Source organism: Ciconia boyciana, chromosome 17 (assembly GCF_034638445.1).
Source record: "Ciconia boyciana chromosome 17, ASM3463844v1, whole genome shotgun sequence".
In the NCBI taxonomy this organism is placed as follows: domain Eukaryota; kingdom Metazoa; phylum Chordata; class Aves; order Ciconiiformes; family Ciconiidae; genus Ciconia; species Ciconia boyciana.
Genome location: NC_132950.1, coordinates 5,315,474 through 5,343,123, shown reverse-complemented (window position 1 = coordinate 5,343,123; position 27,650 = coordinate 5,315,474). Strand labels below are relative to the sequence as shown.

Sequence of the window (27,650 nt, the reverse complement as noted above, 5' to 3'; positions counted from 1 at the left end):
AGGAACGCCCGGTCTTCACCCAGCTCTTCCTACCCTCAGAGCCCAAACACCCACGGGGGGCCTAGCCAGTGCCACTGTGGGGTGAATGGGGAAACTGAGGCAGGGAGCCAGGGTTCAGCCCCTCTCCGTGGGCATTGCCACCAGCTCCCTCCACTGTCACCGTCCCCCCGTACCTGCACGAGGGTCCTGGCAGGCGGGCGGTCATAGAATGCCGCAGACGGCACCGGCATCCTCGGAGTGGTCGCAGTTGTGGACGTCCCAGCGGATGTGTGAGCAGCGCAGCAGCGAGGGCTCGTGGCCCTTGCACTTGAGGTTGTCGAGGAAGATGTAGCCGGTTCCCTGGCCGTAGCGTGCCTCTCCCCAGGCCGCCACGGCGTGCCCGCAGCCCAGCTGCCTGCACGCCACCTTGGCGTCCCGCAGGTCCCAAGCGTCGTCACACACCGTCCCCCACTGGGACAGGTAGAACATCTCCACGCGCCCCTCGCACCGGTGGCTGCCGTTCACCAGGCGCAGAGACCCTGCGGAGGGGACGGGGTGAGGCAGCCCCGGGGGCAGCCCCTGCCCGTGCCCACCCCAGCGCTGCATCCCCCTCTCCCTGCCTGCCACCACCCTGGGGCAGCAGTGCCCACCCGGCTGGCTCCCCGGGGCTGGCAGAGAAGGGGTCCTTCCTGGCCAGGTGGCCCCAGGGCAAGAAGAGCACGGGTCTCTCCAAGGCTGGGCGGATGTTTGCTGCTCCCCACGGCTCCGCCGCTGCCTCTGCACAGGCGAGAGCACGAGGGGGTGACCACTTGCCAGCATCGGAGCTGGGGCTGGCCCCCAAAGCATCGCGGAGGATGTTCAGGTTGAAGGAACAGACAATAATCCCTGTTGCCAGCTCAGCCCTGTTGGCCCATCACCTCCTCTCCCCACCGAGGTCCAGTACCTGAGGTCCATCACCTCCTCTGCCCGGACCAGCCTTGGGGGCACCGGGAGAGGCCATGGTTTAACGGTGCCACCAACATGGCTTTTCCCCTCCTGTGGGCTGCTCCAGGTCAGTGCTTCAGGCACTGCCGAAGCCGGTGGCTTCCACCCAAGCCGCCTCCGTTTCCACCCTGTGCCGGTGTGGAGCGTCCCCAGGGTGATAACTCGATACCTACCATCCTTGGGACGGGTCAGGGTCGACGTGGTGGTTGTAGCAGTGGCTTCTTGGAAATGGTCTCCAGCATCGTCAGTGCCTGGCGCAGCAGGGAAGGGGTGGGAAAAGCGACTCAGGGGACCCCTGTGCCCCCCAGGGCTGGGTCAGAGCCCCCCCAGCAGCGGCGTGGGGCTGGCTGGGGATGGACGCAGGGATGCGTGGGTTGGGATGTGCAGCCACTGCGCTTCCAGCAAAGCGCACAAGCGGAGACCAGAGGTGGTACCCACGCTCCGGCCAGGGTCACCATGGCACCCGACGGCCGCCGCTGTCCCCCCGCGGGCAGGAGGAACCCCAGGTCTTGGGGCTCACGTTCACACATCACCCCATCGCGGGGACTGCCTTTCCCGCGGCCAGCGTGCCTGTGGCTGAAATCCCGTTATCTTGTGGGGTTTCCACAAGAAAGCCCAGCTGGGCTTCAGCGGCGACCTGGGGAGCCCCAGGCAGTCACATCCATCCCCCCTCTCCCACCCAGCTGGCAAGGGAAGACCCTCAGGTGGGAGCCAGTGGCCACCGGGCTCGCTCCCGCTCTCACCTCGGCAAATGACCCCGGCGTCCTCGTGGTGGCCACAGTTGTGCTGCCCCCAGCCCAGATGGAAGCAGTCAGCCAGGCGAGCCTCGCCACCGCCGCAGCCCACGTTATCCAGCAGGACGGGCCCGCTGCCGTAGCCGAAGGAGCCGAGGACGGTGGCGGCGAGGGCCGTGCCGCAGCCCAGCTGCCGGCACACCACCTGGGCGTCGGGGAAGTCCCAGTCGTCGTCGCAGATGGTGCCCCAGGTGCCGCGGTGCCGCACCTCCACCCGCCCGCGGCAGCTCCCGTTCCCGTTCGCCAGCCGCACGCTGCCACCTGCGTGGGGGGCCCCGGCACAGGCACGCCGCCGGGGGGACCGGGGCTCCACGGGGGGTCCGATGTCCCTTGACGACCCTCCGGGGGCATGGGGTGAGCCCCCGGGGAACATGGGGTGAGCCCTGGGGATGCGGGGTGAGCCCCTGGGGTACAGAGTAACCCCTGGGGACATGGGAGTAACCCCCTGGGGACATGGGGTGAGCCCTGGGGATGTGGGGTGAGCCCCCGGGGACATGGGGTGAGCCCCTGGGGTACAGAGTAACCCCTGGGGACATGGGAGTAACCCCCGGGGGACATGGGGTGAGCCCTGGGGATGTGGGGTGAGCCCCCGGGGACATGGGGTGAGCCCCTGGGGTACAGAGTAACCCCTGGGGACATGGGAGTAACCCCTTGGGGACATGGGGTGAGTCCTAAGGATGTGGGGTGAGCCCCCGGGGACATGGGGTGAGCCCTTGGGAACATGGGGTGAGCTCTGGGGGCATGGGCTGAGCCCCTGGGGACACAGGGGGAGTCCTGGGGATGTGGGGTGACCCTGGGGACATGGGGGACTCCCAAGCAGCATGGGGTGAGTACTGTGAGCATGGAGATGCGGGGTGAACCCCTGGGGGGGTATGGAGCGAACCCTGGGGATATGGGGTGAGCCCTGGGGATGTGGGGTAACTCCCTGGGGATGTGGGGTGAGCACTGGGCGGATGGGTTAACCTGTGGGGATATGGAATGAGCCCTGGGGGCATGGGGCGAGCCCTGAGGATGTGGGGTGAGCCCTGGGGACGCAACTCCCTGGGGTACTCGGGGGACATAAGAGAGCCCTGGGCATGTGGGGAACATCCTGGGGGCATGGGGTGAACCCTGGGAACGTGGGGTGAACCGTGGGGTGCCAGAGGTCCCCTGGGAATGTGGGGTGAGCCCTGGGAGAATGAGGTGAGCCCGGGGGGTGTGGGAGGTCCCCTGGGAGCATGGGGTAACTCCTGGGGCTGTGGGGTGAGCCCTGGGGATATGGGGTAACCCCCCAGGGACGTGGAGCCCGGGGGGCCGTGCCAGACCCCGTGCAGGGCTAGCAGCGGCCGCACACTTACTTTCCTGCTCGACGGTAAGGAGAGCGGTGGTGACCAACTCGGTGGCCTGGGAGGGCTGGTCCCTGCCATCTGTCACTGCTGGGACAAACGCGGGGACACGCGGGCATTGGGGGGGTCCAGCTCCAGCACCCACTGCCCCTGCTCCGGTCGGTGCCACAGCGGCCACTAGCACCGTGGCAGCCCCATGGCAAGCTCCTGCCGTGGGCAACGTCACCCCCCGAGCTTCACCTGTGTGGCAGGACCCCAGGGTGACCGAGCTGGGGCACGGGAGGTCACAGAAGACACGGTCCCCCCAGCGAGCCCCCAGCCCCGGCTATGGTGCAAGGGTGAGCCGGGTGGCTGCCAGTCTCCTACCTGTGGCCGTGGCAGTGAGCATCTCTTTGTAGTCCAGGGCCACCGAGGTGGTGAAGGACGTGATGGTGGACGTGTCCAGCCCTGCGGTGACACAGAGGGACAGAGGTGACACACGGGGAGAAGCTGCAAAGCCGTGAACTTGCTGACTCTGGGAGCCAGGCCCAGGGTGGTCTGGGTGCTCCAGGGTGACGGGGACGGAGATGTCCACCCGCACGACCCTGCTGCCCGCCTGCTGGAGATGGTGCTTCTCCACCCTAACCCAAGTGCCGAGGTCCCACCTGCAGCACCGAGGGGTCCCTCGCTCCTCCGCATACCCGGGAGGTTTATCAGGCAGGGTTCATTAGCTCTAAAGCTTTGTTTTTCCCCTGCCCCACCAAGCAAGGGCCGTGCGTGCGTGGTGCGTGGTCATGCCATCAGCTGTGCCCGGGCAAGGTGCCAGAGGGGATGGGGACATTTAGGGAGGAAAGGACCAGCCTGAGAAAATTGTCCCTTTTCTCCTGCATCAGCCTCTTTGTTCGGTAATAGTGGGAAAGGGAAAGCGCCGGCACTTAGTGCTCCCGTCATTAGCCGTGATAATGAGGGAATTCAGGGGGATTATTAACATCATAAATGGTAATCAGTGGAGAATGGCAGAAATACATCATCTGGGGAGGGAAGGGGAGGCAGGCCGGCTCTGGTGGTGTGCCTGGCCCCTGGCAGCCACTCGCTCCTTCCGGACGCCGGCAGCTTGTTTTCCAGCCGGCAGAGCAGGGAAATGGCAGGCAGGCAGATGCATTTCCCTTGCAAATTGCTGCTCGGGCCGTGTCCCAGGCTCTCGGCGCGGCGTCGCAGCCTGCTCCGGAGTGCCAGGATGACGGCAGACAGGGAGAAAGGATGCTCCCGCAGCACAGAGCCCAGGTCCCTGCCTGACCTTGGGCACATCAGCATCTCTCTGAGGCCATTTCTCCTTGGGGACCAGGATGTCCCTGGATTTTTCCCCTGCCGGGGGACAGCCCCGAAGGCAATGCTCTGCCCCGGTACCTGTGCAGATGACCCCGGCATCCTCGTGGTGTCCGCAGTTATGGATGCCCCAGCCGAGGCTGTAGCAGGCGGAGAGGGAGGGCTCGCTGCCGTCGCAGTTGACGTTGTCCAGGAGGATGCGCCCCGTGCCATAGCCGAAATAGGCGTTGCTCTTGTAATCCAGGGCTTGGCCGCAGCCCACCTGCTTGCACACCACGCTGGCATCGCTCAGGCCCCAGTCGTCGTCACAGACGGTGCCCCAGTTCCCGCGGTAGAAGATCTCCACCCGGCCTTGGCAGGTGTCGGTCCCGCTCACCAGACGGATGCTGCCGTCACCTGGAGGGTGGCAGCACGTGGTGAGAAGGACGTTGCCTTCCCCGGGAGGTCACCGCACACGCCACAGCACAGCGATGCCACCAAGCCTGGACCTGGCAGCGCCCATGACGGCAAAGAAACCGGGCGAGACGCTGCGGGGAAGGGGCGATGCTTTAGGGCAGCCCGGCTGATGGGAGCCTCGGTGAACCTCTGGGACAGGGTTTGGTCATGGCCGGCAGAATGACGGGGTCCCCGGGGCTCTGCCCCTCGGAGGCGGAGAGTCGGGGTGCTTCTCGGAGGGGCAGCGGGTGACGGGTGGGGGACGCTGCTCTCTACCAGCCCTCAGCCATGATGGGCCCCCAAAAGCGACGGCCGAGCAGCTTACTTTCCCCATCCTGTACCGAGGCTGCGAGGGTCCTGCTTGTCGGTCCTTCGCTGGCTTGCGTGGGCGAGAGCTCTGAAAAGGGAAGTGGAGAGACGGCACCCATTGCTCCGTCCAAAAGCCGGCTGTGAGCAGTGTGCCCGCACGCCGCCCGCCCCGCTGCTCCCCCCGCTCGGGCACAGCGTGCACACGCGCTGGCAAGCACACACCACGGAAAGCAAGAGGGTTTGCACCAAACCAGCCCTGACGGGGAAAGAAAGAGGGGTTTGCAGCTGCACTGCTCTGCCCAGTTATCTGCCCGGTTGCAGGTGCAGGGAGGCGGATGGAGCCAGGAGCTTGGCTGCTGGCACGGTGGGGAGTTGTGCCTGGTAGCACGGCGTGGGGACCCGGACTAAATAATGACGCTGCACTGAGCTGTTGGGAGTCAGGCCCCCACCTATCATGGGATTTGGATTCAAAGTCATGGCATAAATATAGAAAAAAAGCAGTAATACCTTGATTTTCCTGCTGGTTTTACCTGTATTTCTTTTGCTAACAATGTTTGTTCAAGCTACCGTATTGCCCGTCTTGTCCCAGCTCCTTGGCTGGGCTGGTGAAATTATCTGGGGGTGGTGTGGGGAGCTGGGTGGGAGCGGAGCCCAGCGGTCCGATCGCTGGCCACACGCATGCCTGAGGGCTGCGGGAAGCATCCCGGGAAACCCAGCCCACCAGCACGGCGAGGAGCTGGCCGGCTCCACGCTTTCCTCCGTAACCACAACCGACAGAAAGCTGGCTCTTGAAAGCTTCCACGCGGCACGGGTGGGAGCACCTTCCCTAGGGGTCTGGTGCTTGGGTCAAACTCCTGCATCTCCTCTGAGGGCCACTGCAGAGCATCTCCTGCTCTCCTTCGCCAACCAAGCCACAAACACCTAAGGGCTCAAGCCGCTCCTCTGCCCTCAGACCCATCTCCCCCACCTCCTTCTTCAGTCCTTCTGCATCTCCTCTCCAGCAGCTCCTTGAATTGGGGTTCCTGCTCAATCCACGACCTCCTTTCCCTGGTTGCTGCTGGTCCAACCCACCAGGCAACCCAGCACCCCCCCCTTTCCAAGCCCCGCTTCTGCAGGACGCAGGGATTCACTGAGCAGTTGCAGCCGTGGCCGAGCTCCGGGTCTGCACAGCCTCACGTTTACCGGTCGTTGATGCATGGCTGGTGAGCAAACCCTACGTAGCTATGCAGGAGGAACATGTAGGGTACATAGGGGTCGGCACGGAGCCGTTCCACTTCCACATGCCAAGTTCAAACGCTTTCCACTGCTTTTCTCACCTTTAGGAACATTTCCTACTGAAAAGCTCAGCAATTTAAAGAAAGCCAACTCAAAAGGGGAAAGAGCAGTTGGGCAGCAGCTGACTCAGAGGCAGGAGCGTGGGTGGCCATGTGCTCTTTCCCCAGGGATCGTGCTGGAGAGGTTGCAAAGTCCCTGAGCTGGGAGTGACAGGGAACACAACACAGGCTGGTCACTCTATGGAGCACAAGCGTGCTGAGCTGGGAGGTGACCTGGATTGAAGAAAGGGGTGGAGGAAGGATGCAGAGGAGGTTTGGCTGACCCAGGCTCAGAGGAGCAGGCTCTGAGATACAACTCTTGGGCTCCCCCAAGGTGTCTGCAGACACCAGGACTTGCAGCACCGCAGGCACCCCCCACCCCCCCGCTCTCCTTGCCCCCAAGGAACCGAGCCTCATTACCGTTGCATACGACAGCCACGTCCTCGTAGTGGTAGCAGTTGTGGATGCCCCAGCCGTGGCTCCAGCACTCGCTCAAGGCGGCCTCCCGGCCTTTGCAGTCCACGTTGTCCAGGAAGATGGGTCCGCTCCCCTGGCCGAAGGTCATGGCGGCCGGGAGGGTGATGGCGTGGCCACAGCCCAGCTGGCGACACACGACGTTGGCATCCACAATGTCCCAGTCGTCATCGCAGACCGTCCCCCAGGAGCCGTTGTAGAGGATCTCCACTCGCCCCTGGCACCGGCTGGGCCCGTTGGCGAGCCGTATCTCTGGAAGGACGGGCAGAGAGAGGTCCCTCAGCAGGCAATGAGCCTGCCCCAGGGCCAGGAGGTGGCAGATACTTGGTGGGTGTCACAGGGAGGGCGGGAGCCCTCTCTGCACCAAATCTCTGCTCCTTAAAGAAGATGGTGACCCTTTGCTGCAGCACAAGGCAGCTGTTGGCTTGCTGCTGCCCACCTGATGGTGGGGCATGGGTTTCTCTTCATCTGCTGGAAGCGGCAGACATGAAGACTCAATACAGCTCAATACATAAATGAGATGCACCATCACCCCATCATCTTGCCTACTAATGGCCTGGGCAATAACCCAACGGGAGAATCGGACACGTGGCATCACATGATGACATATGATGGGTGACAAGTGATGAGATGCAATTAGCAAATTCTTATTAGCCTCAATGAACACATCCGGAGCTGGTCCCATGTGGGAGTTAGTGGGATGGAGATGATCTCTCAAGCTGCTGGTGATGGGGAGCAGGCATCTAAGTGCCCCTGGCCTGTCAAATCAAGGGAATTACTCTCTTGGGCGTGACGAATGGCACAGGGACAGAGACTCAGCAGAAGCTGGCAAAATTCCCCTCTCGGGATAATAAGCAGAATAGGGATAATGAAGAATCTCTATTTCCTTTCTGTAAAAGAAGTTTTGCCTTTTGTTGCCACTTTTTGTTCCAAACCAATATGCTTCCTTTTTGAAATTCCCCAAACCCCATTTTTAACAAAAAAAATTATGCATTTTTCAACTACAAAAATTCCTAGAGAAAAGCGACTTTAAGAGAAGAATCTCACCTGGGAATGGCAACAGCGCGGGCTTGGAGGTGGTGCCTGCGAGGGAGAAGAAAAAGGCTCAGCTCTCCCCAGCGAGCAGAGGAGGGATGCAGCTCAAAGGGTGACAGCAGCAGGGATGCGGGCGGGCATGGTGGGGACCTGGTAGCCCCCCCCAGACCCACCCCACATGCTCTGCAGGAGTCCCCCCCTGAGCCCCGGGAGCACTCACACCCTACCCAGTTAAACAACTGGAGTGCTGGAGCCAGCGTGCTCTCCCAGGGCAGGGCTTGTCTCCAGGTTCTTCGCAAGGACAGTTGGGTTCATTCTGGGAGCACTGAGAACTTGAAATTTTCCTATAAATCACTTGTCCCCTCCCTTTTCTGCAAAGACCTGAGGTTTGTAGGGTTAAAAATAAACGCCCTAGCCCAGGGCACCGTTTCATCTGCTTCTCAGGTGAGGAAGCTGAGGCAGCAGCATGTGGTGTGAGCGATTCGGCTCTGCGGTGGGACTGTGCTTTAAGCACCGGGTTACACGTGTGTGTGTCCCTGCCCTAAGTCCTGGTTATCCCGAATTCCTGCAACTCCCCGAGATGAAGCGTGGCCGAGGGGTGCCGAGGGCTGCCATTACCAGCTCCCCGACAGCGAGCTGCTCCCCGGCTGGGACGGGGCGTTGCTGCTGTCAGACAGAAGGAGCTTTTCTTTCCCCCTCTCCTTCCTTCCCCTCATCTCGGGTCAGCAGCTCCTCGGACGGAGCCGGTGGCTGGCAGCAGCAGCCCCAGGTGGGTCGTGCCTTGGGCCGGGTCTCAGGGACCTTCGTGTCTCCCTGGCTCTGTTGCTGACTTGCTGTGGGTCCCAGGCAGCTCCCGCATCCTCCTGCCCATGCCCCATCTCCCTACGGAAAACTCGGGGCGTGAGATGGGAATGAGGAAAACCAACCCTGCCTGGCACGGGAAACCTGCTGGAAGTCTCCTGATGGAAGACGCTGCACTGGGCATCCCTATGTGCATTTTAATTGATTTTTTCTTTTTTTCCCCAACAAAGTCTGCTTTTGGAAGCTCTATATTTATACGCATGTACCATGTCGTGGTTTAGCCCCAGCCGGCAGCTCAGCCCCACCCAGCCGCTCGCTCACTCCCCCCTGGTGGGATGAGGGAGTAAAAGTGAGAAAACTTGTGGGCTGAGATAAAGACAGTTTAACAGGGAAAGCAAAAGCCGCGCATGCAAGCAAAGCAAAGCAAGGAATTCCTTCACTCCTTCCCATGGGCCCGCAGGTGTTCAGCCATCTCCAGGAAAGCAGGGCTCCATCACGCGTAACGGTGACTTGGGAAGACAAACGCCATCACTCCGAACGTCCCCCGTTCCTCCTTCTTCCCCAGCTTTATGTACTGAGCATGACGCCATATGGTCTGGAATAGCCCTTTGGGCAGTTTGGATCAGCTGTCCTGGCTGTGCCCCCTCCCAGCTTCTTCTGCACCCGGCAGAGCATGGGAAGCTGAAAAGTCCTTGACTGGTGCAGCAACAACTAAACCATCCCTGTGTTATCAACACTGCCCTCAGCACAAATCCAAAACACAGCTCCATACCAGCCACTATAAAGAAAATTAACTCTATCCCAGCTGAAACCAGGACATACCAACACACCCGTTGATGGGGTGCAGCCACTTTCCAGGATGTAAACAGGCAGAGCAGAACTGCAGGCAGCCCCTGCTGCAGGCCACCGGGCAGGATCACCCTTCTGGTGCAGGCAGGGCAGTGTCCTGCCTGCTGTGGGGCCCGGGACGAGCCCTGCTCTGCAGCCCACACGCAGGGCCACGGCCCATAAAATACCGGTGGGTCCGGCTGCACCGGACTGGTGTGGGGACACACAGGTGTGGGTGCCCGTCCCCTCACCTGCCACCCTTTCGGGGTGCGTGGCACCTCGCACCGGGTGCTGGTGGCACCAGCGACTGCTCAAGGAGAAAAGCCCATTGAAAACTGGGAGGGAGTGGAGCAGAGCACGGAGCACAGCCGTGGCCACGGCTCCTCGGCCGGGAACCGAGCCCTCCCAGTAACCAGAAACCAGGAGATGCTGCCAAGGGCTTAACAAGAGTTTGCCGCAGAAATGTCCTCCCGCAGCCGGGAAGGAGCTCAGTGGAGCAAGAGCTGGGAGAGGAGGGACGACTCCGTTGTCTTCCTGATTAAAAAAACCTACTTTTGTGTAGTGGTGGGGGTAAATCAGAGGAAAGCTGCTGGTCTCCTGCAGCACCAGGGCCGGCGTAATCCAGGGGTGTCAGAAAGTCAGGATGGGGTCTCTCGTTCCCAGCCAGCGCAGGAAGGGCAGCAGCAGGTTTGCGATATGCAGTGTGCCATCGTGCAATAGCTGGGGCTTTCCTTTGAGTCCCGTACCTATGTTTATCCTATTTCTTTCCATCTGTTTTCCAGTGAGCCTCAGCGCTGCAGGGAATCTGGCTGTTGTTCGCCACCCAAGGGGGCTGACGGGGTGAGAGCTTTGGGGACACAGACAGACCCCTGGTGATCTCTGCCTTGGAGCTCAGCTGCGCGGCCACACGAGAAATGGCGCTGCCACGGGGCTTTAATTCCCATTTAATTCTCAGCCCTCTCCGACCAGCGTGAACAAGCAGCATCCAGAGGGAGCTGAACGCTTGCAGGATGCGTCCCCATCCCAGCAATAAGGGCTCTGAAAGCGCCCTGCCAGCAGCCCTGCATCCGCGGGTACGGATGCTCGGGGGGGCCATGGGCAGAGCCAAAGCTCCCCCCAGCAACCCGCTCCCCCTGCCCCAAACGCCCAGTTTGGGCGTTATTTGGGCACAAAACCCTTCTCAGCTCCAGTTCTGAGTGATGCGGGGTCCCCCCTGGGATGCTGCCGGCACGGGGCACTGAGGTCTCCGGCTTGTCCAGGGGGTCACGGCAACATCGTCATGATGCCCCGGGGCACGATGGACAGGGACGGGTGGCTGGACCTTGTGGATGTCACCATCGCTGCCCCTGCGGGTGCCCCAGGAGTTTGCAAGCCCTCGGCAGATGCCTGAGGCCAGCTCGCAGCGAGGGCAGCACAGATGTCCTCGGGCATCCAGGGCACCTCTTGCTTGAGACCCCGGCTACACAGCCCTGTCCCATGGGTGACACCTTCTGAGCAAATGAAATCCGCCCACGCTAATTACAGCAGCCAAGGGCTCATCAACACTCGTGGTGGCTCCGTGGCCTCTTTTCCTACCCCTGGCTTGGACCAGCCCTGTCCTGCTTCAGGCTCAGCCTACGAGCAATGACGTGAAGGTCAATTCCTGCCACTCTGGAGGCAGATGTTACCGCCGTGAGAAGCAGCGTGAGCCTGGAGGGGACGGTCAAGCAGATGAACCCACCTCCCTTTTGCCACGCTAGGACGTGGCCTGGGAGACCGTTAAGTCAGCTACAGAACAGGGCTGCCAAAGAAAGACCTAGAAGCCCCAGGAGAACTGAGAGTAAGGCAACTGTCTGGCTGTAACCATGACTTAGCACTCAGGAGCAGGGGCTAGGGGCGAGGTGCCACCCGTAGCTGGGATGAACAGCAGCAGCCAGGGAGCTCCAGCCGTGGTCGGGCGCTGCTGCCCTCCCCAGCTGGACCCAGGCAGGCTGGAAAGTGATGCTGCAACGCCAGCAAGAACTGGGGATTAAACAGGCGAGACCGAGGGAGCAGAGAGGCTGGCTCGCTGAAGGAGAGGATGGGGAAGGACACGGCAGCCCCGTGGGCTGGATAACAGGAGAGAGGTAATTCAGATCACCCCTCCACCAAAAACATGGAGATGCGAGGCTTTTTAGGAAGAGCTTTTGATCCTGGTTTGTATTGATTTTTAACACCTAGTCCACTCCAGTGCCGTAAAAGCAGGGGATAAAAAGGACATTGTTAAATATTCAGTATTCATCTCCCTTTAAGTCAAAATCAAAGCTCTGAAATATTAATTTGAGAGCATCCTCCAGCAAAGTCAAGAGAGACCTGAAAAAATATGCCTGGTCTGTCTACATTAATGAGGAAGGAGAGGAAACCAGTATTTTTTGCAAAGAGATAGAGCCCTCCACGTTTCTCTGATCCAGCTTCACAAAGCCAAAAGAAAAGGGGAAACTAGCTCAAGTAAACACCATCCCTTTCAGGGCACAGTGCTAAATAAAACCACCAAATGGGAGGACAAATTGCCCTTCCTTAGCGACTTAGCCGTGCCCATTAATGAGGAGAACCAGGAGAGCCCGGTGGTGCAGGGGACAGCGGCAGAGCCACCGGGGTCCCCCCGGGGTCCCCACACCCCGACCGCGGGTGCAGGAGCTGCCACCAGCAGCTCGGGGGGGGACACGGGAAGCTCCAGCTGAGGGGGTGGGAATTGTAAAACCTGATTTAATCCAATTACGGTGTCTGACTACACCTTAATTGCCTGCTTTCTGGCTGGCTTTGTCTTGGTGGGGCTTTGTTGAGGCAGGAAGGTGTTACCAACCGCCTGGCTGTAATTACACCGATAAAGTCACACCAGGATAATTACGCTGCCGCAGCGCTTGTGCGGACCCTCGTTCGAGAGCAGGAACGGCTTTTTCCAATTCATTTTAAATGCTCCCCAGCCTGGCCGGACAATGTCTGCCGGGAGTGACTCGGGACCAGTGTCCTCAGGGGACGGGTGCTCATCCCACCCATCGCCTCGGCAGGACCAGTCCCACAGCTCCCACCCCTTGGCCGTCAGCGTCCTCCCAGCAGCGCTGCCTGCTCTGGGGCTCAGACCTGCGCCGTCCCCATTGCTGGCAGCTGCCTGCTCCAGCCGCCGGCCGGCCCTGGATGCTGAACTTGCCATCACGCATGGATCATGGTGGGAGGTAAGAGCTGAACTTGCTCCCTCCATCCCTGTGCACGCTCAACGCCATTGGGGACATCATGATATTCCTGCTCATGGCTCTCCATGCAAAAAATCTCCTGCCCGCAAAGCTGAGGCCAGGATGGAGATCGTGGGTGCCTAAAATTCCCCCGCCTCCCGCCACACCACACAGGAGCTCACCAGCGGGGCCGAGGAGGAGGAGGAGTGTGGCTGGCATCAGGGAGAGAGGCAGCACCCCAGCGTCTGGCCTCCCCACGCTGTGCCGGCTCGCTGGCTGGGGACCGAGTCTCATTGCTGCGCCGTGGTCCTCCCGCAGATGCGTGTCCAGAGGAGGTTGTCCCTGAAACATGCAGACAGCAGCGTTAGCGGTGATGGCCAGGAGAGCCTTTGTCCCACCAAGGGCCACGCAGGACCTGCAAACAAGTCCCTCCTCGGCACTTGCTGGAGCAGTGACTGGGAGACAGATGAAAAATAAGTCAGGTTGGATTTATTGAGAACAACAGATACTTTTCTGAGTGGCAAGATGAAGCTGCAGGGCTGCTTCTGACCTGTTGAGACAAAACTGGAAGCAGCGAGAGCCTCAGGGCTGGGCTGCTGTACAGGCAGGAGGTCCTGGACCTAAGGATGGACCTCAGATCCACCAGGACACCTGAAAGCTGAGCCTCAGAGCTGTCCCCCAGGGTCTTCAGCCCCCAGGATGTTCAGGGAACCATCCTGTTTGCATCCACATGGAGCTTGTCCTCCTGTTACTTCTACCTGAGGTTACGAGCAAACCCCATGGCACATATATACCATATAACCCCTACCACACATGGGCAAAGTGGGACACACATTAAATCCAGATAGAACTGGGAAGGAGCTCCCCATCCACACAAGCCTGAAAGGCGCTTCCAAAACCACAGACTGGACCTAGTACTCCAGCAAGGCACATCACACAACCCCCTTTGGAAAGGGATGGTGCTTCACTTCACCCCAGCCAGGCTGCCTGCCCCATGTCCCTCCTGCAAGGCTCTGCTGGTGACAAACGCTCATCTAAAGCCCAGCCTGGACACAGCCATGGCCAGCCCTCTGCTTTGCCTTGGCTCCTCTCCCTCCAGTGGGCTCCTGGAGACCATGCCCACCTCCGCCTGACATGAAGAAGGGATCTGCTCCACGGGTGACACAGCCTCCCCACTCCCAGGAGCCCTTCCCGGCACCCAGCCTGCACAGGGGTCCCCATGGGGTCCCTCCAGGCTGGACGTGGTCATATATAGCACTTGAGTTACCAAAACACCCCGTCCGATGCCTTGCACCCATCTTTCTTCATCACCCCGTGATGAATTAATGCACCCAAGAGCTCTCCTGGACAGCTCTAATTCCTGGCCACCGAAGTCCCCTGAGACCTCCCCGCCTCGGCTGGCACGTTCCCGGGGCTTCACCCACAGGCCCCCGTTGTCTCCGCTCTTCGTCATCCCATGGGAAAAAGCAGGGAAAGGCATTTCTGTGGGAAGACAGACATTTCTGGGGTCTGATACGACAGCGTCATTCACCGGGGGGATGGAGACGCAAACTCAGCGGGGATGAGATGGAAAGCAAAGAGGGGAATGTCAGGCAGAAACCAAGGAAGAGATTCAATATAATAAGATGCCATTTCCCTTTCATTTACTGCTCCCTTCAGAAATTACTGCCGAAGGGGAGGATTTCCAGCTCTCTTTCACTCACACCCTGTTGGGAGCGGGATGGGGGCTGATTCTGCTCTCCCTTACACCTCTGCGAACCCAGAGCAACACCCCAGTGGTCCCAGCCGTCGGCCCGACGGCAGCCCGGGGACAGCAGCGTGCGCTGGTGGAGGAGTGCCATCGTGAGGATGCTTTCACACGCTGGCTCTGAAGCTGGGCTGCAAGTCTCAGCTAAGCGGAAGCCTAAAATTAGTCCCTCCAGCCTACGCAAGGCACAACATCTCCTGAAGGGATGGGCACCGACTGCTGCTGCTTGAAGCATCTACTGATGGTCAGAAACTTGGGAACGGATGTTGAAATCCGCCGTATCGGTGACCAAACAGCCTCCCTATGGAAACCCCTCACCAGCCTTGCGCCGCTCCTGATTTTCCGACATGGAGGCACGGGGTGGGAAGAGCTCCCAGGTGGGACCATGTGCCGGTGCCGTGTCCACCCAGCCAAGGTCCCTCAAGACCATAGGTTGGGTGGGCTCCCAAGCCTCCAGACCAAGCCTTTGCCTTTGTTGCCTGCACCGGCAAGAGATGATGGTAGACCAAGGCTTTTTGTGTGCACCAGGAAGAGCGATGGTAGCACAGCGCTGGAGGTGCAGGCTGGAGCCACCATGGATGGGATACGGCCCCGTTACACCTCCCTGCTCTCACCGCTCAGCTCCTGCTGACCAGGCCCTGGGACGAGACCCGCCAGCAGACAGACAGCTCGCTGCCGGGGGATGAAAATCAATCTAGTCCCTAAGGTGGTGTTTCTCAATACTCCATTCATCCCTCCTGCCGCCCCGAATAATGTCGCCTTTTGTCCTGCCGGCCCTCCCCGCTCTCCGGTGCGGCAGGGCTGACAGACGGCCCCTCCGCCGCCCTGCCCCGGCCAAGCCCCCGCATCGTGTCCTGCTCTTGGGGACGTTGTCATCGCCGGCCACTTTTGTGCTGGAGCCAGCGCGTTCCTGCACCCTGGCAGGGCGGCAGCGGGCGTTAACCGCTGCAGTGCTGTGCCACGGCCGACCCCAAAAAGGTAAAACCCGACTTTCCTTCTCTGTCGGTGCTTTTCCACCCGCTTCTCCATCCTCGCCCCAACGCTCGGGGTTCGGCTGCAAACTGAACCCCCTTTCCTTGCACCCAGGGGTGTTGGGGCCCTTTAAGAATGCCTATAGATTAAAAACTGCTTTTAAGCCATAATACGCCGTCATGGCACTGTAGCAAAGCACAGCATCCCTTTTGAAGGGTTGCTGAATGTGGGTTCCTTCAAACTGAGGTCTTTCAAGCTGTTAGGTGTCTCGTAAAACAACCCCCAACCACGCACCCGATGGAAGAAGCAGCGTTCCCCGCATCAGCCCCCATCCTGCACAAGCGCTGACCGCGCTGCAAAACTGATGCAAAACTTACAGGGCTCTAACACGGAGCACAGAAAGTCCCTGCTTTTGCCCCCAATAACACCCACCACAGCAGACACACTGTGCCCAACCAGCTCTTTGCCCTCTGTGAAAACTCCTTCCTCCCGCCTGGACACGAGACCCCACGGGTCCTCTGGTCCCCTCTGGTCCCCTCTGGTCCCCCTCGGCTGCGGCTGGACCACCCCTCCTGCTCTCTAGCTGCCACTTCTTCCACTTTTCAACTATTCAAACAACTTCACGAGAAATCACAGTCTTTCAGCCGCCACCGCCGCATGAGATCGTTATGTGTAATTACCATGCTGACCTAAAAACAACCATCATAAATCCACATACCTGTTTGGTATTTTCTTTCCAGTATAAAGACGGGTATATTGAATCCCAGAAATAAATATTCTCTTTTGAAGTAAAGGAAAGAGCTAGCTAATTAGTTAAAAATGTTTAAAAAATAATTGTTGAAATGAATATTCCCTCTTATCCCAGGAGAGAGGTGATGGGGATAAGGCAGGAATTTTTTCTTTAGGTGAGATTTTGCTTAGTAAATTAAAAAAAAAAAAAAAAAGAAGGAAGATAAAAAGGACCTTATCCATCAATCGAGCAGCTCCAGCCCGTCATCTCTTTGCACCTTTGGGGCCGGGAGGTGGCTGCTGCCAGCTGGGTTACAGCTCTAGCGCAGGACGGCAGCCCTGCATCCCATCCTGGGGCAGACCCTCCCGAAAGCGAAGGAGAAAGAGAGGGAGGAGGGGGAAGAAGAAGAGAAAGAAGAAGGAGAGAGGGAGGAGGAGAGGGAAGACCTCTAAGGAGACATGGTGGGGAGGGAATGGCTCGGGTTTCAGGAAGGCGGGCAGGGACGCATCCTTCGAGTGGGTGCTGGTGGAGCCTGGGTTACGCCTGGGGGAAGGGAGAAGCTATTTCAGAGGATGTGGGCTTTCCAGCTCCTTCCCACCCACCTCCTCTGCTTTCTGAGTGCCCACCTGGAGAGGAAGCCAGCAGTAACCATCCGGCTGGAAATATTTCTGTCGGTGCCTGAGCCAGCACCGGGACACAGCGGGAGGGGACGGTCCCAAGCCTCCTGCCCTGCCCAGGGGACGTGGGGACCGCTTGCCAGGGGCCCCGCTCCTCCTGCAAACCCTGGTCCTCCCTGCCTGTTCCTGGGCAAGAAATTGCCTTCAGAGGTCCTTTTTTTCAGGATTTTTCCTGCCCGGCCACCCAAGGGAGCTCTGCTGAGGACTTTAGAGAGACCTGCCACTTCCTTGCAATCTCAGCCCGCAGTGAGGGATGCCCATACCCCAGGGCTGGAAACCTTTCCCATCCGCCTCCATCACCTCGTGTGCTACACATTCATGTTGGCTCCTTCAGCTCCCAACCGGGGCATCTCTATTTTAAAAGAAAGTGTGTGTTTAGCCATTTTTAACCGTTATAGCCATCTTAGCCATCGTCACAGGTAAAAGCCTGACAACACAAGACATTTGGGTCTCAGCAGCCTTGAAGGCAATGGAAAAAGGACCCCCAAACATACTGGGTTTCTCAGCCTTGTGAATTCTTAGGCTCCCCAGCAATTTTAGGAGTCTGGCGTGCTTTTGGCTTTGAACAAGTCGATCTTACAATCAAGAGGATTCCTGCCCTCGCTTTCACAGGAGGCAGCAGTTGCCTCGTTGCTCTTGCTGCTGGATTGCTCATTTGCTCTCACGCAAAGCCCAGACCCTTCAATGCCCTTAAACGCCTGGGCTTCATGTTTTAGCTCAGTACAAAGCAGGCTCTGGCTACAGCTGTTGCTAACTGCACGGTTACCCATCTGCCATTACTTTCCTGTAGGGATTCAGTAGTTAGCAATTAGGCATTTACTTTTTATTTCCCGGTAGCAGCAAAGTTCTAATTAGCCAGCTCGCAAATGCAAGTTTCAAAGGTGCCTTTTAAGTCTGTTTTGCCTAAACTTTGACAAACTCGCTGCCGTCCTGGCTAGCTGCCAGGGCCCACAGACTGGAAATCATCAACTTCAGCATTGATCCGCATGCAGACTTTGAACACCAGGAACGTAAGCCTCCGTGAATGCAAACACACGGGGGTAAGGTCAGCAGCCCACGGTGCTCTCCACCCTGTCCATGATTTCTCGGGCCGTTTGAGCAGCATCTCAGACATTTTCCATGTCTACATCGCTACCGCATGTGCTTTGAGTGGCTTGGCAGTATCAGGCTACGGGCTTACGCTGCGCCGAGGAAGAGAAAACACAGCCAGCCTTATTCAAGGAACAGCCACAACATAAGAAAGGCTAATTATAAAATTCCACAGGGCAGCAGGGGTGTTCTCTTGTTTGCCAGGAAAAAAAGCTCTTTTTGTCCTTCGTGATGGTCCTGCCACCTAGTCACTCAGGGACATCCGTGATGCTCACGGGAGCTTCTGGAGGGGTCAGGGCTGAGCAGGGCCATGCCCACGTCCACTCAGCATCTGAAAGGGACCACGAGCAGCATCTGCCACAGCTTCCTACAGCGGCGGGGCGGATGGCATCTACAGCAGCTGTCACCAGAGCTCTCTTCTATGGTAGCAGCTCGGCCATGGGTGGAAGCAGGGGAAAAATAGCAGCTCACAAATCTGCAGAAAACACAGAGCCTCCAGAAAAAGAAAAGAAAGGTTTCCCTTTTCAGTTAGCTCGGAAAATACAGAAGGGAGAGATAAACCCATGTGTACGTACTACGCCATTGCCAGGAAATATGTTGGTGATTTAGAAAAAGAGCCCTGTGCAATATAAAAAAGCCACAAGCTAAAACAAAAGGCATCTTTTTGCTGGCAGGAGGAAAGGACGGGGCTGTTCCTCAGGACACCAGTGGCTGTTGTGAGCCATTAGCCGGTTTATAATGAACGACAGGTTTCCCCTGCTGATTGCTGAGCTAAATCACCAGGTATTTACGGGTTTCCTGCCCGCTGCCGCCTGCACTTTGGGGAGCACCAGCACGAAGGATGCTGTGCCTGCAGCTGGATGGAGCCTCCCCTCCTCCCATGCCCTCCTCCGCTCCTCCTGCTGCTCCAGGGCAGGGCAGCAGATGGGACCCTGCGACGTGGGGTCCCAGGAGAGGAGCTCTCACACCCCAAACCAGCCGGCATCCAGCAGCCTTAGGAGAAGGGAAAGGTGTAAGAGCAGTACGAGAGCATTTCGGTTCCCCTGTCCTGGTGTCAAGCCCTGCCTCAACGCAGCTGGAGCTGTGGTCCTAGCACACCTCTGTGCTATTTGGTAACCCAAGTGCTAATTTTAATGTATTTTCTGGCAGCTGGTAAGCGCCGAAGGACGGGCAGGGCTGCGGAAAGGGCAGCTGCAGTCCCCAGAGAGGCTCAGCACTGCCCTTGGCTGCAGCGAGCTGGAGCTCAGGGAGAGGTACCTGTCCCCTCCCTGGACAAAATCACCTTTGTTCCTCCCAGTTATCTGCTTCCTGACCAACGTGCTGCAGAAACCACCCCAGCCAGGTGAGAAAGAGCAGCCCAAGGACACAGCGCTGACAGGCGGCTCTGCGGAGGGCCAGCCGATCCGTGCCACGGGCTCCGGCCAGCATCCAGGGCTGCGGAGGAGCAGGCACGGGCCGTAGGGTGGAAGAGGGGATGGGAAACAGGGAGCTGGGTCCCCTCGGTTGGTCACAGCTGTCCTGGTTTCAGCTGAGATAGTTAATTTTCTTTATAGTGGCTGGTATGGGGCTATGTTTTGGATTTGTGCTGAGGGCAGTGTTGATAACACAGAGATGTTTTAGTTGTTGCTGCACCAGTCAAGGACTTTTCAGCTTCCCATGCTCTGCCGGGTGCAGAAGAAGCTGGGAGGGGGCACAGCCAGGACAGCTGATCCAAACTGCCCAAAGGGCTATTCCAGACCATATGGCTTCATGCTCAGTACATAAAGCTGGGGGAGAAGAAGGAACGGGGAACATTTGGAGTGATGGCGTTTGTCTTCCCAAGTCACCGTTAGGCGTGATGGAGCCCTGCTTTCCTGGAGATGGCTGAACCCCTGCCTGCCCATGGGAAGGAGTGAAGGAATTCCTTGCTTTGCTTTGCTTGCATGCGCGGCTTTTGCTTTCCCTGTTAAACTGTCTTTATCTCAGCCCTCGAGTTTTCTTACTTTTACCCTTCCGATTCTCTCCCCCATCCCACCGGGGGGGAGTGAGCGAGCGGCTGCATGGTGCTTAGTTCCCGGCTGGGGCTAAACCACGACAACAGCAAAGGCACTCGCTGTGGACCATTAGCTTTGGGGTACACCTCTAAGTCCCTCCCTTTTCTGTGTCCCCTCTCGTGACATTACCTCTCTGGGGTGAAACCTCACCCTACACTGGGCTCCTGGCAGCCGGACCCTATGGGACAACAGCCGCTTATATACGATGTGTCCGTTGGGACTAGCACTCGGTGGCTTCTCTGCCCGCATCTGCCAGCACCGGGGAATACAGGCAGCCCGCTTCTGCTGAAGCACTCCTGGTGTTAGACGGGACTGCTGCAGCCACAGCTTAAGTGCTTTTAAATAAAGGCCAGCTAGCTCGAACCGTGCCGAAGCGTGTGATTGAGAAGTGGTGACCTGCACGGGGACGGACAGACTGAGGAGACAGACGGGGCGGATGTCGCTGCCTGCTAGTGCAGAAACCTGCGTGGGATGGAGATGCCGTGTCCAAGCCTGACGCTTCTTCCAGCCTGATCCAGAAAACCTCCAGCTTCAGGGGTGGCCTGAAGGACCTCCGGAGGGATGGCTCGCATTTTCGGCTGCCACACGGCTGAGCGTGCACTAGGTGGCACGCATTTTCAGGAAGAAATGCTTGAAAGAAATGCAGCTGAGAGAGGGGTGGGTTTGGGCAGAGAGCAAAGCTCGAACAGGGCCAGCCCCAGGGACCTGGGCAAATGGGCAAATGGGCAAAGCAACGGGCAAAGCGGGCATAAGGCAGAGCAGGGAGAAGGCTGCCTGTAATTAGCACTGATGGCGAGGTGAGGGCAGCCAGGGCAGGCGGGACGAGCGCACGACCCAGAGGACCCAGCGTCGGCGGTTTCTTGGCTGGATTTTGCAAAAGCAGGGATGAAGAGAGACTCTTTACCGGGGTCTGTAGCGACAGGACAAGGGGCAGGGGTTTTAAACTGAAAGAGGGTAAATTTAGATTGGACGTAAGGAAGAAATGTTTTACGATGAGGGTGGTGAGACACGGGAACAGGTTGCCCAGAGAAGCTGTGGATGCCCCATCACTGGAAGTGTTCAAAGTCAGGTTGGATGGGGCTTGGAGCAACCTGATCTGGTGGAAGAAGTCCCTGCCCATGACCAGGGATTGGACTAGATGGTCTTCAAAGGTCCCTTCCAACCCAAACCGTTCATGATTCCATGATTTCCCTGGAGAAGGCAGGCAGTGGGGCACAGGGAGGTTAGCAGAGCTCACAGAGCATCTCCCACCACCAGCAGGGACCAGGGACATGTCCCCTTCAGCAGCCAAATCCCAGGTGTTGGAGAGCAAGGTCACCCGGTAAGAGCAGGATGGCTGTAGCAGATCCCATCTCTGCTTTGTCTAATCGGTCCCCAGCAGGGACCGGCAGCAGCTGCTGCAGAGGAAAATGAAATGAAATTTCACCTATTATCCTCTGCCTGCAGAGGAATTTCTTCCTAATTCCTGTCACTTCGGGTTTGTCTGCTCAGGGAAATTAATCTGAAATCAAGTGGGCTGTGAATTCAGGGTGCCGCAGCAATCCCAGCATAGCTTGGCCAGACAGTTTTCTAAGTGGCTGGGCTATTCCCCAGAGCACGAGGCTAACCCTGGCAATTTAACAGAGCCTCAAGCAGCAGGTTTTATATACGTTAGTGTAGGACCTTGAGTCAAAAACCCATGAGATGGAGCAGCCATGGGGAAATTAATTCGACAGCCTTCCAGCCTCGCTGCAAGAAAAGAAACAGGGAGAAGACAAATATTTGGCTAGTGACCCCGGTGTGTGGATGGCTCAGAAGAGGATCCCATGTTGGAGGACTCGCTGCTTTGCATACTGATTTGGGGAGCATGCAGAGAAGGTTGTTTCAGTGTGTGAGCGCGGGAAATAGGGGATCCAGCTGAAAAAAAGGATAATGGTCTGTGTTTAAACTCTGTGGATCGTTAGGGTAAAAATCATATCAAATATAATTTCAAATATTTTTGCAGGCAGTGAGGACTATGAGGTCTGCATCCCTGTAAATAGTAAACAGGGTCTGTAGGGAGAGCTGGACACTGAGGGTCACCTCTCAAGCTCAGAGAGCATCGAGCACCTTTGCAGCCACCCTCACACAAAATAGTTGAAGGAATTTGTGCAGCAGGGTCTGATGGTCTCGGCTGTTCGTCAGGCCCAGGATTCATGTTGGACGTGGTGCCTCGGCTCTGCTAACCCCTTCCAGGGTGTTGGACCATCATGGCATACAGCTGTGACTTGGACAAGTGAGGGAGAGGCATGAGAAGAGGATGACAGGTCCAGCAAAGCGCTTGTCTTGCTGAGATGAGATACCTTAGCCATCTACCGTGCCTTGCAGAGCCCTCCACGTACCCTGATGCAAGATGTCCTACCAGATCAGCTCATGAATCCCTGCTCAAAAATAAATAATAAAACATAATAATAAGAAGAACGTAAATCCAATGCACTCTAGACTCTTCCCACAGCTCAGCCACCACCCGGCTGGTTTATGCCCATTGTACAGCCCTTCCCTTTTCCTGGTAACTACACCCAGTGCCCCTCTGCTCTTCGACACCCTGCAGCCCTTATCTGTAACACCCGTCAGACCCTGTAGCATCGTCCACAGCCCTCGCCCAGCTTCCCTCACCAGCCAGGACTCCTTGTTCCTCACTTGCAGCATCTCTTCATCTTCCAGCCATGCCGTGTAGCTCTGCCAGGCTCAATATAATCTATTCTTCACCATCCTCGACTCTCCCTGAAACCTTTTCCTGTTTAGGATCAGAGGATATTTAATGTCTGTCCACTTGTGCAACCACACGGACCAGAATCTGCTCCCAGCACGGCTTTATAAAGCGTACCTATCTATTTTTCAGGCTTGTGTGTATCGAGGTAGGAAGGAAAAAAATCTCTGCGTTGCTCTTCGGTTCCTTATTGCAGCCGCAGGAGACAAGAATTCTAAGCACCTGAGTTGTAAATGTGAAACTTATTGCTTAAAGAGACACATTATAAGCAGGCTATCAATCACATTTGGCAATTATTAGTACTTTGTGAGTATTTTGAACTCAAGTGTGTGACAGTCTCATCCATCCCGGTACAGAGAAATCCATGGGCATTTGCATACGAGGCTGAACTGCAGGGAGATACAGCTCCGGAGGATTTTTACTGCAGCTGCAATGGTTATGTGCTCGGCGCTATGCATTTTCTGGAAGCAGAAAAGTGACCCTATATAAGCTCTGTAAAGATGAGTCCTGTGTATTTAACCCAGGAAGCAGAGTTCTATAATATCCCTCCATGCCTACGGTGTGAGGTGGTTCTATATGGTACTTTTGCTGTAATTCTTGAGTCCAAGGATAATGTACTTTATTTTCATAAGCCTTTCGGAGCACCTCTGGAGCAGGTGTATCACAGCACGTCGCGTTTGAATCGGTGCTGCTGGGTGTAAAGTCTGGGGAGGTTTAAAGTCATTTGATAAGGACTGGTGAATGCTTCCTGATTTTGAAATACCTCGGTGGTGGTTTTGACTTCTGCTGCTGAAGCACCCATCAAGGGAAAAACCCAGCTGGGGTCTGACCTACCTCTAACACAGTATTAAGAAGTAATCCACCTATCTGCAAGGTGTTCCAGAATCCATGTAATCTCTAAATAAACACGTACGTCTCGCAAGGGGTCTGATCAAGATGAAGCAGGCAGCTGAAGGAAGCAGCGCTCTGTCGTTAGAGATCTCTGCTGCACACATGCATTATATCTAACGATCCTCACCCCGTGCTCAAACAACAAACACGGCAGTAATCTCCAGGGGGTTGTTTCTGATTTACATGAATGTAAATGAAACTGAAAATAACTCTCCTCGAGGCCGTAGCTGAGCAGCTGATCAGTCCCAGCTGAATGGGGCTCGGGGCAGTCGCAGCCCCCCCAGGAGGCACACGCCACCTTCAATGGCGCGAGTCAGTGTCTAGAAAGTGGCTCCCGCGCGTTAAGCTTCATTAGAGGCTGCACCTCTAACGAGATGTAGCTGTCACGGGCTCTGCTGAACCACGGGGATAGAGGTAACGACACCGGGAGCGTACGTGTGTCTAACGTTTCTCTAAAAGGAGTGAATTCTGTATGCTGGACCCAAGATATTGCAAAGCAGTGGCAGGAGAAGACCCCGGTGCCACATGTCCTGGGGAAGCCCGCGGCCCGTGCTCTGCTCCGGAGGGGGACGCACGCTGCTCCCTGCTCTGCTCTGCCTTGCTCCGCACAAAAGTCCCAGCAGAGGAGCGGTGCAAGACGGAAGGAACCCAAAGCAGGAGCAGAGTGGGATCAGAGCCATTCAGGGCATGGGGGAGAGCAGGGGCTGGGTATCGATCGCTGAGCATCAGCACCAACAGCTCTCATTAGGTATGACCAAAAAAAAAAGGTTTTAACAAAATAAAAAGATCTTCAAAGCTGCAAAAGCAAGCAAGGGCAAGGCCATGTTAGCTCCAGCTCTTTTCTTCTAACCCTGCATCACTGCTGCAAAGCGCGCGGCTCAAGTTGCCCCAGGATTTTCGGCAGAGAAATGACAACCTCCCTGTGCTTCTCCCCGTTTTCAGACCTTTTAAAGCCAGAAATCTCTTTCTCTCTTTGTTGCTCGCCCTTACAGTAAAAATATATTTTAAAAGTCCTTTAATCCTGCAGGTGATTCCCTCTTTTTCCGTGGCTTTCCCAGCCCTGCCTCTACCGCCCGCAGGCTGGCCCCCGTCGCCTGTGCCGCCAGGCTGCTCCTCCAGCCCGGCTCCGGGGGCTGCCGTGGATTCCAGGGGTTGAAGGGGGACGCGGGAGTGACGGGCACCCACGCGTCTCCCCGAGGGCGCTGGGCGATGGACCCCACGGCAGCGGGACTGCATGGCCCGCGGGGCTGGGGGTGTCTGTGCCCTGGCCTGGGCAAGGGGTGACGCTGTCCCCACAGCGTCACTGGGCGAAGCGGCTCTGACCCAGCCTGCCCCAGGCGCGGGGAGGCGTGCGGGGGCACACGGGGTGTGCAAGGGGCACAGCCGGCACCGCTCTGCCCCCGGCTCCTGGGGGGGGGGTGCTCATAGGGGTCACAGGGGTGCTCGCAGGGGTCACAGGGGTGCTCATAGGGGTCACAGGGGTGCTCGCAGGGGGTGCTCACAGGGGTGCTGACAGGGGTGCTCGCAGGGGGTGCTCACAGGGGTCACAGGGGTGCTCATAGGGGTGCTCACAGGGGTCACAGGGGTGCTCATAGGGCTGCTCGCAGGGGTGCTCATAGGGGTCACAGGGGTGCTTGCAGGGGTCACAGGGGTGCTCACAGGGGTCACAGGGGTGCTCATAGGGGTCACAGGGGTGCTCATAGGGGTCACAGGGGTGCTTGCAGGGGTGCTCACAGGGGTCACAGGGGTGCTCATAGGGCTGCTCACAGGGGTGCTCATAGGGGTCACAGGGGTGCTCGCAGGGGTGCTCGCAGGGGTCACAGGGGTGCTCATAGAGGTCACAGGGGTGCTCATAGGGGTCACAGGGGTGCTCATAGAGGTCACAGGGGTGCTCGCAGGGGTCACAGGGGTGCTTGCAGGGGTGCTCGCAGGGGTCACAGGGGTGCTGACAGGGGTGCACGCAGGGGTCACAGGGTGCTCATAGGGGTCACAGGGGTGCTCGCAGGGGTGCTCACAGGGGTCACAGGGGTGCTCATAGGGGTCACAGGGGTGCTCGCAGGGGTGCTCACAGGGGTCACAGGGGTGCTCATAGGGGTGCTCACAGGGGGTGCTCATAGGGCTGCTCGCAGGGGTGCTCATAGGGGTCACAGGGGTGCTTGCAGGGGTGCTCGCAGGGGTCACAGGGGTGCTCATAGGGGTCACAGGGGTGCTCGCAGGGGTCACAGGGGTGCTCATAGGGGTCACAGGGGTGCTTGCAGGGGTGCTCGCAGGGGTCACAGGGGTGCTCATAGGGGTCACAGGGGTGCTTGCAGGGGTGCTCACAGGGGTCACAGGGGTGTTCATAGGGCTGCTCACAGGGGGTGCTCATAGGGGTGCTCGCAGGGGTGCTCGCAGGGGTCACAGGGGTGCTCATAGAGGTCACAGGGGTGCTCATAGGGGTCACAGGGGTGCTCATAGAGGTCACAGGGGTGCTTGCAGGGGTGCTCACAGGGGTGCTTGCAGGGGTGCTCGCAGGGGTCACAGGGGTGCTCATAGGGGTCACAGGGGTGCTCGCAGGGGTCACAGGGGTGCTCATAGGGGTCACAGGGGTGCTTGCAGGGGTGCTCACAGGGGTCACAGGGGTGCTCATAGGGGTCACAGGGGTGCTCGCAGGGGTGCTCACAGGGGTCACAGGGGTGCTCATAGGGGTGCTCACAGGGGTGCTCATAGGGCTGCTCGCAGGGGTGCTCATAGGGGTCACAGGGGTGCTTGCAGGGGTGCTCGCAGGGGTCACAGGGGTGCTCATAGGGGTCACAGGGGTGCTCGCAGGGGTCACAGGGGTGCTCATAGGGGTCACAGGGGTGCTTGCAGGGGTGCTCGCAGGGGTCACAGGGGTGCTCACAGGGGTCACACGGGTGCTCATAGGGCTGCTCACAGCGGGTGCTCATAGGGGTGCTCGCAGGGGTGCTCGCAGGGGTCACAGGGGTGCTCATAGGGGTCACAGGGGTGCTTGCAGGGGTGCTCGCAGGGGTCACAGGGGTGCTCATAGGGGTCACAGGTGTGCTCGCAGGGGTCACAGGGGTGCTCATAGGGGTCACAGGGGTGCTTGCAGGGGTGCTCACAGGGGTCACAGGGGTGCTCATAGGGTCACAGGGGTGCTCGCAGGGGTCACAGGGGTGCTCATAGGGGTCACAGGGGTGCTCAGGGGTCACAGGGGTGCTCGCAGGGGTCACAGGGGTGCTCATAGGGGTCACAGGTGTGCTCGCAGGGGTCACAGGGGTGCTCATAGGGGTCACAGGGGTGCTTGCAGGGGTGCTCGCAGGGGTCACAGGGGTGCTCATAGGGGTCACAGGGGTGCTCATAGGGCTGCTCGCCGGGGTGCTCGCAGGTGTCACAGGGGTGCTTGCAGGGGTCACAGGGGTGCTCATAGGGGTCACAGGGGTGCTTGCAGGGGTGCTCGCAGGGGTCACAGGGGTGCTCATAGGGGTCACAGGGGTGCTCGCAGGGGTGCTCGCAGGGGTCACAGGGGTGCTCATAGGGGTCACAGGGGTGCTTGCAGGGGTGCTCACAGGGGTCACAGGGGTGCTCATAGGGGTCACAGGGGTGCTTGCAGGGGTGCTCACAGGGGTCACAGGGGTGCTGACAGGGGTGCTCGCAAGGGGTGCTCATAGGGGTCACAGGGGTGCTCGCAGGGGTCACAGGGGTGCTCATAGGGGTCACAGGGGTGCTCGCAGGGTGCTCACAGGGGTCACAGGGGGTGCTCATAGGGCTGCTCGCAGGGGTGCTCATAGGGGTCACAGGGGTGCTTGCAGGGGTGCTCACAGGGGTCACAGGGGTGCTCATAGGGGACACAGGGGTGCTCGCAGGGATCACAGGGGTGCTCATAGGGGTCACAGGGGTGCTCATAGGGCTGCTCGCCGGGGTGCTCATAGGGGTCACAGGGGTGCTTGCAGGGGTGCTGCAGGGGTCACAGGGGTGCTCATAGGGGTCACAGGGGTGCTTGCAGGGGTGCTCGCAGGGGTCACAGGGGTGCT

At 58.5% G+C, this 27,650-nt stretch overlaps 1 protein-coding gene across 1 annotated transcript; it reads right to left on the bottom strand.

Annotated features, from left to right (window-relative positions):
* Positions 1–201: 201 nt before the first annotated feature.
* SSC4D (scavenger receptor cysteine rich family member with 4 domains) lies at positions 202–27,285 on the bottom strand. The gene is made up of 10 exons (XM_072882611.1): positions 26,850–27,285; positions 7,966–8,001; positions 6,865–7,170; positions 5,148–5,219; positions 4,469–4,783; positions 3,449–3,529; positions 3,095–3,169; positions 1,707–2,018; positions 1,137–1,214; positions 202–518 (listed from the first exon to the last, which is right to left on the bottom strand). The coding sequence occupies exons 1-10, from the start codon at positions 27,283–27,285 to the stop codon at positions 202–204; spliced, it is 2,028 nt and encodes a 675-aa protein (XP_072738712.1).
* Positions 27,286–27,650: the final 365 nt, after the last annotated feature.

Bases quoted from the DNA above. Each gene is read 5' to 3' on its own strand.
- SSC4D (XM_072882611.1), bottom strand. From the start codon at position 27,285: ATGAGCACCCCTTGCGAGCACCCCTGTCAGCACCCCTGTGACCCCTGT. The intron at 7,171-7,965 runs GTGAGATTCTTC...CCGTCCTTCCAG, and splicing joins CGCGCTGTTGCCATTCCCAG to AGATACGGCTCGCCAACGGG. The intron at 4,784-5,147 runs GTAAGCTGCTCG...GCCACCCTCCAG, and splicing joins CTCGGTACAGGATGGGGAAA to GTGACGGCAGCATCCGTCTG.